This window comes from Pan paniscus, chromosome 1 (genome assembly GCF_029289425.2).
Source record: "Pan paniscus chromosome 1, NHGRI_mPanPan1-v2.0_pri, whole genome shotgun sequence".
NCBI lineage: Eukaryota > Metazoa > Chordata > Mammalia > Primates > Hominidae > Pan > Pan paniscus.
In genome coordinates, this window is record NC_073249.2 from 8,920,174 (window position 1) to 8,933,469 (window position 13,296).

At 38.5% G+C, this 13,296-nt stretch overlaps 1 protein-coding gene across 7 annotated transcripts in view; it reads right to left on the reverse strand.

The window, feature by feature from the left end:
* The window catches only part of FMN2 (formin 2), a 391,989-nt gene that overhangs the window by 233,626 nt on the left and 145,067 nt on the right, over positions 1 to 13,296 (reverse strand). The window contains exon 7 of one of the 7 annotated variants that reach the window (XM_063594660.1): positions 2,564 to 8,158. The exons of the other annotated variants lie outside the window; for them this stretch is intronic. Within the exon in view, the coding sequence (XP_063450730.1) occupies positions 8,153 to 8,158 (6 nt within the window). The 3' untranslated portion in view covers positions 2,564 to 8,152. Of the gene's footprint in view, positions 1 to 2,563; positions 8,159 to 13,296 lie in introns of those variants that run through there. 7 annotated transcript variants of the gene reach the window in all.

The window sequence follows — 13,296 nt, forward strand, 5'->3', positions numbered from 1 at the left end:
CATCACAAACCTACTAATCAGAACACAACAGTAGGAACCATCACTCTGAATTTTGAAAGCCTTCCAAGTAATTCCAAAGCCACCCGTTTCATCTCATCCCTTCCTGTCCATTCTCCAAACTGATATCCAAGTACGTTCTCTAAAAATGCTGATATCTGCATGTTGCTTTTTAATCATAGGTTTTAAACCCAATTGGCTCATGTTTAAGGGTTAGTCCTTTAAAAAGTCTTATAGAATCTTTCACATTTCATATATGGAATTTGCTTTTTTTTTTTTTTTTTGAAATGGAGTTTTGCTCTTGTTGCCCAGGCTGGAGTGCAATGGCACGATCTCAGCTCACTGCAATCTCCGCCTCCCGGGTTCAAGCTATTCTCCTGCCTCAGCCTCCTGAGGAGCTGAGGTTACAGGCATGCGGGACCATGCCCAGCCAATTTTGTATTTATAGCAGAGATGGGGTTTCTCCATGTTGGTCAGGCTGGTCTCAAACTCCCAACCTCAGGTGATCTGCCTGCCTCGGCCTCCCACAGTGATAAGATTACAGGCTTGAGCCACCACTCCCGGCCTGCTTTTTCTATTATAATTCAAACGCACTTGATCACAAACTGGATTTTACATTTAAATGCCTAAGATTTTACATAGGAACAATAATCATCTACCACCTTTCAGAAGGCAGACATTCAGAAGAGGGCAGATGTCTAAAAGGATGGATTCCACAGTGTCCTTAAGTAACCCAAACTTTGCATTACGAACCACTGCTATGATCTGACCTTTTTTTCCAACACCTTGGAGAAGAAGAACCTAAAGTTAGAACATTCTTAGAATTCAGTGACCACAATACAATGAAGAGGAGAGTACACTCTCCTAAGATGATCTCAGAACTGAGGCAAAACGCAGAAAATGCAGAATTAACACATTTGAAATCTAGAAAATTAGAACTTATAATCAGAAAAAAGAATTATCTTGAATCTGCTTTAATGTCACGTCTCTTAATAATTCTCTTAATAAAGTTATCATCTCAGGCTTCCCTAGAAGGCAGGACTGTGTAGAGATTATGAACACGGTCTCTGTAAAATAAAGCAGTATTTCTCAAACTTCATGTGTACTTGAATCATCTGGGATCCTTTAAAATGCAGATTCTGATCCCTAAATCTGGGTGGGACTGAGGTTCTTTGTTTCTAACAAGCTTTCAGGTGATGCCAGTTCTTCTGGTGCACAGATTGTGAGGTTCTCCTACTTGCTTTCTAATGTGTTGGAGAAAAGCTACTCCAACATCCTAAAGCCTCAGTTACCTCCCCTAGAAAAATGATTAAAACAGTATCAAATTCCAAAGACTGCAGTGGATATTCAGTGAGGTACTCTTAGTGGCATGGTTATAGCTGATTGTAGCCTCTAACTCCCAGGCTCAAGTGATCCCTCCCACCTCAGCCTCCTAAGTGGCTGGGATTACAGCCATGTTCCACAGCGCCAGCCTACATCCTACTTTTATCCAGGGATAGCCATATGACTAAGTTACGGACAACAGAATGCGGAGAGCAATAAAAGCACAGCCTTCAAAAGGCTGGCTGGCCCTCTACTTTTTTTATTTATTTTTATTTTTATTTTTTGAGAGGGAGTCTCGCTCTGTCACCCAGGCTGGAGTACAGTGGCACGATCTCAGCTCACTGCAACCTCTGCCTCCTGGGTTCACGTGATTCTCCTGCCTCAGTCTCCCGAGTAGCTGGGACTACAGGCATCCGCCACCATGCCCGGCTAATTTTTTTGTATTTTTAGTAGAGACAGGGTTTCACCATGTTAGCCAGGATGGTCTCGATCTCCTGACCTCGTGATCCGCCCGCCACGGCCTCCCCAAGTGCCTGGATTACAGGCGTAAGCCACTGCGCCTGGCTGACCCTCTACTTTCTCTATCCTTTTCCTCTCAGGCTGAGGCAGAATTATGGAAGTGAGCCATCATCAGTTATACTATGCCCTGAGGGTGAAGCAACAGAAGGCCTGGGGAATGAATCTCTGGACAACCTGATGGAACACAGGCACTGCACCTCCCTGGGCACTTACCTGCCTAGATTTCTCCATGAGAGAGATAAAATTAACTTTTCATCTTTTACAAGTCACAACAGAGACCACCAAACCAGTATTTTAACTAATACCCCTACTACACATCAGGCATTGTGCTAGGCAGTAGGGTAAATGCACGGAAGACCATAAAAAAACCAGACACTTATCATCCTCTGCCTAATGAGCTCTATTTCACAACCCCTAGAGCTCAGTCAGTGATACCAAGATCTCCAGTCATCAGGACGGGAATCTTTGACTAACTTCCTCTGCATTTCTGGTATCCAGCCACACATCAAGTTCCACTGATGCTTCCTTGTCTTTCATTCTTCTCTTTCACTACCACCACCCTGCTGCAAGTTCTCATCACTTCCTCCCAGAGAGTACGGGTAGCGTGGGATTCTGCCTCTAGGATCTCAGTCCTGCTCTCAGCCCAGCATTCTGTACTGCCTTCATCCTGTCACTCCCCTTTTAACAGATATTTAGTGGCCCCTGATAATGTATTTCTCTTCTATTTTCTATTTTCAAAATGACAAACTCTGACTATTCAGTGGACAGGAATGTTCAAGTCTCATTCCACTGTGATGCTTCTCCTGAACATCCCTCTACTTCCCACAGAACTCTTACAGGAGCTGACTTAGGAGCCACTTCTTTACTCTTTTGAGACCATATACTCTCCTACTGCAACATATACATGATAAAGTGATTTGGGGGCAATTTTCACTAAAGTATAATTACCTCTAGACAAACTCTGTATCATATTGCTTACTGTAGTACTCAGCACAATGATTGATATATTGTAAGCATCCAAAAATGTCCGCTGAATAAGTAAACCTTGTTTAAACTGCTATGCCCAGCTTAGATGTCCCACAATAAACTTGGAAAAATGGTTAGACAACCAACCTTGGCTAGACATCAGAATTACTTAGGTACCTTCTTAAATAAAGGATCCTGCTCTCCCTTCTGAAAAGTCAATTTTCTCTAGAGTAGGGCCCTGGAATATGTATGTTTTAAAAAATACCACAGCTGATGCTGGTGCAGATTTGGGAACCACTGAATACTTCTTTTGAAAAGGAAGTATTTGAATAATGGTTGAACTGTGATTCTACTATTAAATTCAAGAACTGCAAGATAATATCTTCTGTAACTTAGAATCATATCAAGACATAGTAGAAAGTTTATGTGAACTATATTTATTACACAAGTAGCCAAAACCACATTTAAATAATTATTTGATCAGTCAACATGGTGTTTATTGCTAATTCGGAAGTTTAAACATAGTATGCATTTTATATGTGTCACATGGAATATTAGCTAATTAAGATGACATCAAAGAGCTCCACATTAAATATCCAATAGAGATAACTTGAAGTGTCTTGCAATTTCTTACAAGCTAGTAAAATCTCACAATTTCTTATAAGCTAGTAAAATCTCACAATTTTTTACAAGCTAGTAAATAATTTGCACACAGTCTAAATGTAGAGTCACAACAAAAGTTTTAGTTTCCTGATTCCTAGTTAAGAGAGCATATTGCTTTCTTCTGAAATGGCAATGTCATGACCTTGCTGAAAAGTGGACATTAAATAAGGGATAAGTGGCCAGATCCAATAAGGCAAATCTTTCTCTGAAGAGAAAAAGATAAGATTACTCAATGATAGAGATGAATTAAGGTAAATTTCAAAGCAGAACCTCAGAATGTGAAAACTGTTGTTTCTCAAACGACATTAGAGCATAAGGTGGTATATCCAGAGGTATGCAATGTACTCAAGGAATAAGAGCTATCAAATGCACCCAAGAATACCCTAATGACCAGGAGCATATAAGTAAATATGAAATAGTAAATCCAAAGTGAACAAGAGATGTAAGAATAGAAGGAAAGGCAAAGAGAACAATTCCCAAACTCAAGATTTCCAATGATTTGATCTGTATCAGAGTAGGAGATCCATATTTCAGGACATGTCTTTGCCTAAATTAGCATCCATGTAACTTTGGACAAGCTCCTTGGCCTCAAGATCTAAATTTTCCTACCTGTAGAATACAGTTAATAATCCATATGCAATATTCCCATAACTTGAGATAAACAAATTCGGTAAAGTATAAAATATTTTCAAAGCATAAAATGTCTTGCAAATGCCAGGTGCTAGTGTTTTATTTTGTAATCCAATAACCAGCAGTTATATTTATGATGTTGTAAAATCACTTGAGTTTATTCCAACAAGAGGAACAGCAGAGACAATAGAAGGCGATAAGAAATAAACATCTAAAATTAAGAAGGAGAACAACCCATACATTGGCCAACTCCTGCCCCCTTGGGAATTTACAAAGTGTGATTTCTCCAAGAACTCTTTAGACATACTGTTGTTGGCTATCTCATAACTTTGATTTGGATTCAGTTTTCTTACTTTGGAAAGATAAATTCATCTCTAGATTTTTGACCCAATGAGAATCAGGAACCATGAGCCTTTTCTGAACTGTCTGATACTATTTCATGAAAACAGCAGTCATTTTAAATCTTAACTAGTCTACACTCAAAAGTGAAGAATGCTTGCATGAGATTTTGCAGAGCAAGAGGTTATCAGGGTTTTTTGTTTTTTGGTTTTTTTTCGGTCTACTCCCGCAACCAAGGAAGACAGCAGTCTTATTTACACTACCGTATTCTCCTACTCGAGATTAATGGTAAGCCTCAGGGGAGGGTGGCTGATCTCACAGGCATCCAACAGCATTCCAAGGCACTGCAGACTACAGAAGGCACTGACACTGACCATGCCCACAAGTGGTATCTCCAGACTATCTGGTTGGCACCAGACAATCCTCTTTACTCGGGCAGCCTAGATTCAATCTCAGAAGCAAAGCAGAATTACAGTTTGCTAATTGGTGAGGTGACATTTGACACCTCTCACTGATTAAGAATCTAGAAGCCTGCTTCTGAACTTGGTCCCAGATGTGCCTCTTGGCAGAGGATCAAGCTATGGTGTGGGTGAAAGCGTCTTGCTTTGTTTGTCCTGCCTTTGGGTCTGAGTCAGCCTCAGAAGGAGACTGACAGCTGTGGAATTTGGTAAGGTTACCAAGAAGAGCCTCTTGCGCTCTCCTAGACTGTCTCTCTCATTTGGTTGTCTTGATGTATATTTTAGACTTAAGTTTGGAGAGCTGTGTCTCCTGGTTGTAACATCATCTGGATGTTGTTCTTCAACTGAGTAGGTTGTTCCTCAACTGAGTAGGTTGTTTCAATCTCTCCTGACACCATCTTCTTGGTTCCTGCTTTCATTCTTATTTAGTCTATGATCCTGATACCAGTCTCCTGGTCCCATTCCTTGGGTTGTTCTAACAAACTAGAAGCAAGAATTTCAAATATGTGCAAGTAAGTCTGCAGGACATCTTCCCACCAAGTAAAAACTAGTGTCCATCTGACTTCTCCATTGTTTCTTGATAACAATAGCTCCCTCGACTATCTTTTGCCATTCAATATACCATTATAAATCACTGTTAAACCAGAAATCAAGTCAGACATGAAAGATGTGTCATTTTAAAAAGAAGCAAATGCATGTTATATAAAAGCGATTTGGTAAACTCTAAGACATACGTGTTCCAGTTGATTTTAAGAAAGGCATACTAGCCAGGTGCAGTGGCTCACGCCTGTCATCCCAGCACTTTGGGAGGCCGAGGCAGGCGGATCACGAGGTCAGGAGATCGAGACCATCCTGGCTAACACGGTGAAACCCCGTCTCTACTAAAAATACAAAAAATTAGCCGGGCGTGGTGGTGGGCCCCTGTAGTCCCAGTTACTCGGGAGGCTGAGGCAGGAGAATGGCGTGAACCCGGGAGGCGGAGCTTGCAGTGAGCCGAGATCGGAGCTTGCAGTGAGGCGAGATCCAGCCTGGGTGACAGAGCGAGATTCCGTCTCAAAAAAAAAAAAAAAAAAAAAAAGCAAGGCACACTAAAATAAAGAAAATGATACCTACCTAGCCTACAAGATTAGCCACACTTATGATCCAACCCAATCAATGGTTAGATTCTTCTCTTAGAATAGAAGCTGTTAAACAAGAGGAGTAGCGCCATAGCCTTTTCTAAATACAGTCAAGTTGAATAGAGTAATTAAATGTCCCAGCAGCGTGATACGCATAAATCACATCTGTAAAAATAATAACTATTATGTATTGAGTCACAGAAATGAATGATGTTCAGTATGAAAAATTGCTGAAAGACCCAAGCCAGAGAGGCAGGCTGGGATTTCCTGTCAGCTAAGTCTGACTCCAAAGTTCACTTGTCCTCTGCTGTAGGCAGGCCCTGAGAGCCATGTGCACACACACCTCTGCCATAACACAACACTAAATACAGCACAGGAATTTGCTAACAAAAAACCAAGGGAACTTCTTTGGCTTTTTGATATTTTTCTTTAAAGGGATAAGTTTAAAGGAATTAGAAACTCAATTTCTTATTTATATTAACTTTTCCTTTCTTAGAAAAAGTTGAAACATTTAGGATGACCTTGACAAAAAAAAAAAAATACAATAAAAAAAAAATCAAGAGTTGAAAATACACCAAAGTGATTCCAAACAAACCGATGAAGAAACAAAATGGCATTAGGTATATATTTTATTAAGGGTTTTATTCTAGCAGGTTGCATTTCTAAATTTCACAGTTTGTTTAAAAATATCACAGTAACAGGCACTATAATGCTGCAGTATCAGCAAGCTCTTAAAACAAAATGCCTTTCTAATTTAAACCAACTATCCTAAGTCTCCACTCTTTAAAGCAAAAAGAAAATATGCACAGATGTTTAAACTCCTTGAAATTAAAATAACATTGCAATCTTTTATTCTTTGAACATATCTTTTTGCCAGTCTAGCCAATTTTGGCATGAAAAACATTTGCAAGATATAATTTGGACCTTCGCTATTTCAAATATCTTGGAAAGGAGAAAACAATGTTTCACCTATCTGGTTGCATACAAGTCTGCTGAGCTATATTTTTCCCTTCAGAATTCCCTCTAAAAATCTGGTTTTAGATATGTATCCTATCTATAATTTTCATATTATGTTTTCAGCACTTAGAATTCAGTTAGAAGCATCAAAGTTTACAATAAAAATTAAAATATAAGAAAACCAATACATTGTGAGCACCATATCTAAATGTTTCGTGATATTGCCAAAAATATTTGGATATCAAGTATGTGTCTACAAAATACAGGCATCAGCATCTCACTTTGTACTTCGTTGCCTCAATGAGAGATATTAATCATCACAAATAAAAGACATGATGCAGGTAATAAGGTTAATGACAACCACAAAGGAATAAAAGACTCTTATTGAGACCATGTGCATATTTATTATTATGTTGTAGCAAGTATGTATTCAGAGAACATTATTTGGTGCATAATAAAGGGCTTTAGTTTATTCTTCCTTGTAATCACTGCCAAAATCCAGTGAAACAGGTACCACTACAGTCCACATTTTACAGCAGAAGTGGCTGTTCAAGGTCACATATCCATAAAGTGGCAGAGCTAGGACATGAGCCAGGCAGTCTGGCTCCAGGCTCTACCCCCTTGACCACTATTCCACACTACCTCTCAGCCATATGGAGAGCACACTCCTGCCAAGGAATGAGACACACGGTACCTCATTTTCCCCACTATTTCCTTAATGCCCTGTGTTATCAAATACAATTAATACAGGCAGACAGAATATAAAGAGAATAAACTAGTTTTCAAATTGTTAACTAGAAAGCAAACCTTAGACAGTAAGGTCCATCTGAATATTCTGTCTTATGTATTGCTCAATTTCAGGGAAATTATGAAAAACAAATAACAACCAAAATAGTTCCCTTCCTTTGTAGTTATAACAACAACAAAATGCCTATGATAAATTTAGATGAAAAGTTTGATAGAGAAGATGTTAAATATTCAGAAAACAAATGAATCACTTAGCATATGTTTATTGACTAGAATCACATAATAAACTTTTAATGATTTAGTAAATGGTCATTCGGTATTCAGGCGTTTTGCTTCACTTCCTGCTCTTTGGCCAATGGCCTGATGTTTCTTTCTGGCCCTTTTATAGGGACAAGATTTGATTTCTTGCTCCATCCATAGAGTACGCTGGTGCTTTTAGCACTGTGAAGACACAAAGATGAAAACTGGATTTGACCCTATCCTATGGAGGAAGACATGTCCAGCTTCCTTGCAAGTCTACAATCTTTATTTCTAGAAATGACATACTGAATAAGCAAGTGGCTGATTCTTCAAAGACCTCCTAGAGTTTGGAAGTTAAAGAGAGATAAACAGTGGCATGTCAGTGAGTTAATTTATGATGCTCATTTTTAGAGAATAAAAATTTCAACATGTGATTTTAAGCCTTTACAGACCAAATAGTCTTCTTTCTGATGGCATCATTTTCGGGGATCATATATTTAGCATTTTTCCTTTCTTTAACAAATCCATTTGAAGAAATTTATCATATTGTGTTAAACAATTCTATCACATCCTCGTCCAACAATAGCCAAATCATTCATTATTCCTATCCCTGAGGACATCTTCAACTCTATTGTCCCAGAGTCTCAAATTAGCGTTTTGCTGTTCAATAAAAAGTTTTTCTAAAGTGGCCACTATTAAGAAATTTTAGTTTTTAACATATTGTTATTCTATAGTAAAGTGAACAAAACTCAAGTATAGAGTTCATTTAATTATTGCTTACAAATGTATCGTTGTAACTATCACTCAGATCATTGTATAGGACATTATCAGCACTCCTGAAGGCTCCATTTATACCTCCTTCCTTTCAATACTCCCCCACACAAAAGTCTCCTTCTAACTTCTATCGTCACAGATAACTTCTGCCTGTTCTTGAACATCATAAATGGAAACACTTTGTTTATAATGGCTTTTGCCTGTAAAATTCATATTGTTGTTGAGTATAACAGATTGCTATTTTTCATTGTTACTATTCCGCCGTGTATCTAATATTGATAGATATTTAGAAGGTTTGCAGTTTAGGGTTTTTCAAGTAATGCTACTCCTATGACTACTGGGTCCTAGGGTAAATGTATTTGAACCTGAGTATTTACTATGAAGTAGATTTCCAATGTAATTGTACTTGTTTGTAACTCTAGCAGAGCAACTAATGAAACGAACAAATAAAAACTTCATACTTTTCAATAATTTTCTTAAAAATTTACCTTGTTATGATAAAATTATTAGCTACCTCAGAACAAAATCACAAGATTAAATAAGTCACGCAGGAGCCTATAAACTAGTTAAATATCTTGAAAAGTCATTATATGTGTCAGTGGTTTCTAATACCACATCTACAGATACATACACATGATGAAGAGATACACTGTTAGGTATTCACCAAATAAGTTTTAATGTTTTACCCAAGATCACTGGCTGAACATTCAGAAGCAGTGGTTATAAGGATACACAATGTTAAACATATTTCAAGTTTCCATAAATATCTCTATTGAATGATTATCTAATAGATAGCTAAATGATGTCATTCTAACTCCTAAATGTTCCTCAAATCAGTCCTTTCTTCTCAATCATCATTACCTTATTTGAACACCATTATCTTCCCCAAAGCACTACAGTCAGCTGCATAAAGGTATTTAGTTAAAAGTAAATTTGAATTTTCGATAAGTATACAAGCATTTGCTGGAAATGACTACAGGCGAATGTTTATTTCTGGGTTGGATTTTTCCAGCTAGTTTATTCTGCTTAATGCCTAGAATCTGTAGACAATGTGTTCATAGAAACAAACACAGCCAGATCAAAACCCTGAGGAAGCAAATCATCTTTTAAAAGACTCATTGAGAAGTCAAATAAAAGCAATTTTAGAATCAGATGCTATTTGGGATTATGAAAGTTTGTTTTCCCAAGCCTAGTGTAATTCTCTTAAATTTAAGGCAGCAAGTAGGCAAAGAAACTCAAGTATCCTCTAGAATTCTGCATGTATCACTCAACTCCAATCTCTCTCAAAGCCCAGTCTTATTCTGCAATTTGCCCCCTACCCCGCCCACCCCTCCCAAGATAAAGTACTAAGCCCAGTGCTTGGCACACAGTTATTCTTCAATAAACAGTAATGGAGTGAATTAATGCCACATGGAGTCTCTGATTATCTTAATGCTCCAGTGAAATTCCCTTCTGTCACCACACCATGACTCAATCTAAGAGGAAGACGTGTCCCATTCTGTAAGTGATTCCATCCCAAGATAAAAAGACCAGCTGCGGTATTTAATTAGTCTATTTCGAAAAATCCAGAGAAGGGAAAGATACTGAAAATGCATATCAGTAAACAAAATGCGTAACAGCAGTTCTACAGGGTAGGAAACTGATAACGGACAAGACCTTGACACTAAAATCACATGGTCTGTGCAAAGGGGCAAGCTGGGGTCACCAGCAGCTGGTATGCAGAGCTGAGTCAAGGCTGATTTGAACAACTGTAAGCAGCTCTTAAAAAAAGATCCCTGACTGTTTTCTAAGTTGGTGGCAACTTATCTGACTATACCTGTTAATTATCCGCACAAGAACCATCAACAGGGACAGTCAGCAATCAAACAAACTCTTAGAAAGACAGAACTGTTAGCCCAGTCTTTAAATCATTGTTTTGTTTCATGAGATAAGAGGTAGAAATGTGGCTTAAGAAACTAAGATCCAAATCCTAGCCTATTCCATGACTATTCCCAGCTATGTGAAAAACAACAACAAAAACTCACATCCTTCCTGTCCTTAGCTACCATTAGTGGAAGCAATATTGACTTTGCTGAAGACATAAAGAATAAGTCACTTAACTTTGTAAAGGCACTTCCATAAAAAGTTAAACCCAAAGTAGCAAAAAGGAAAACAAAATCCCTGAAAGAAATCCCTGGAAGAGTTTAATTTTTATATGGCTGATATAGTTTGGATGTTTGTCCCCTCCAAATCTCATACTGAAATGTGATTCTCCACTGTTGAAGGTGGGTCCTAGCGAGAGGTGACTGGGTCATGGGAGAGGATCGCTCATGAATGGCTTTGTGCCCTCCTCATGGGAATGAGTGAGTTATCACTCTATTAGTTCCCACGAGATGTGACTGTTAAAAAGAGGCTGGCACTTCCTCCTCTTTCTCTTGCTTCCTCTCTCACCATGAGACATCCCTGCTCCCCTCTTCACCTTCTGCCGTGAGTAAAACCTTCATGGCAGAAGGTGATGAGGCCTCCTCAGAAGCTGAGCAGATGTGGGTGCCTTGCTTGTGTGGCCTACAGAACCATGAGCCAAATAAACCTCTTTTCTTTGTAAAATACCCAGTCCCAGGTATTCCTTTATAACAGTGCAAAACTAACACAGGGGTCTTTTCAAAAAGTCTAATGATTCTGGAACACATAATCTTTAATGCTGGCGACGAGGCAATACCATGGGGTGTCCCACTGTATTAGGGGCCTGAAGTATGTAGTTAAAGGCATGGCGAGAGTGAGAGTCACTAAAGCTAAAAGCTTCCATTCTAAACAGTATGGATGGTGCTAGGGAGATGAGAAAAAATTCCATTTTCAGGTCACATCTGAAAGGAAATCACCTTTCTACCAATAGAACTGAATGAGTGCAAAGAGCTGAAGTCATGCAAAAAACGCCATAATGATCAGCAGAATCCTAGGCTTCAACTTTCACCGCAGATCATGCATAGAGTAAATTTGCTCAAGCATGAATCACACACCCACCTCCTTTGTGTCTATCTCCAAACGGGTACAAGGTAATTCCACACCAAAAACACTCTCCTGGGGAAGAAGAAACCCTCACACATGATACAATAGACATGAATAATCTAAGATATTAAAAAACTAGAAACTTAAAAAAGAAACATCTGAATGATCAGGAGTGACTAATGAATACATTACCAGACATTCTGGGTGGGATTTTTTTCTGCCAGGCCAACTTTGATATGGGGCAGAGGAAGAAGAGGGGAGATGGCTCCTTATTCTCAAAGGTACTGGTTGACTTCACCAGAAGACAGGAAAAGCTTGAGGTTTATGCCCTTCACTGATGCAAGATTACACAACTAACTAATCTGGGGTCTGGACACAGTGGCTCATGCCTGTAATGCCAGCAACTTGGGAGGCCGAGGTGGGTGGATCACTTGAGCCCAGGATTTTGAAACCAGCCTGGGCAACATAGTGAGAACCCATTTCTAAAAAAAATAATAAAAAAATTTTAATTAGCCAGTCATGGTGTCATGCACCTATAATCCCAGATACTTGGGAGGCTGAGGCAGAAGAATCACCTAAGCCCAGGAGTTTGAAGCTGTCGTGAGCGATGATCACACCACTGCACTCCAGCCTGGAAAACAGAGAGAGACCCTCATCTCTGAAAAAAAAAAAAAAATTAATTAAATTATTTAAAAATCAAAATCTGATCCAAATAAAAGGAGCGTTTAAAATGAAAAGCAAATGAATATCATAGCAATATTAACTTCACCATAGACTGATATCTTGGCTTAGAAGTCTTTCTATTTAATCGTGCAAAGATGACGTCCATGCACTCTTTCTCAACTTGTATATGAGTATACCCTGGACAGAAAGAAGTCACTCTTGATTTATCGCAATATCTTAGACTTCATCTTTTCCCCCTTTCTCATTTTTGAATTAGAAGCCAAAAAACTAAAGTAGAGGCAGGAAAGAGAATAATTTTAGTTTGTATAAATACCAAATTACTCTTTAGTATGAGTCATGTGTTATAGATTCTTTGAAGAATTTTGCATGCAATACTGGTTGCCATACACAGGATGCTAATTGTAGCTCAACATGGAATACAGAAAAGAATACAGATCCTTGAACAATCTGAAATTGTAAGTGTAGTTAAGAGGGATGTACTCATTCCTCTTACAAACATTAGAAGCTGACATGGCCAGGATTTTTAAAAGTTTGTAAGTATATGAAAAAAATATTTTTATATAATTGGTTTGCTAAAACATAACTGGAGAAATAAAGTAAGGAAACTAGCTTGTCATGAAGAGAATAAACCTTAGTTTCCTCAGGGATACAGGGAATACAGAAGTTATCCTCATCTGACTCAACGTGATTCAACATGGTTTTCTAATTATAGCTAATCTGTGGGGAGGCTGATACACACATTTGTAGTGGGGGGGTTGGTGGTGATGACAGAAAGTTTTTTACACATCTCCTAAAGCAGAAATCATGTGGTTATTGTCCAACATCACAATTATGGCAAGCAAGATATATGTCTCTTTGTGGTGGAAAAGATACAGACATGCAAACTCAGACTGGAT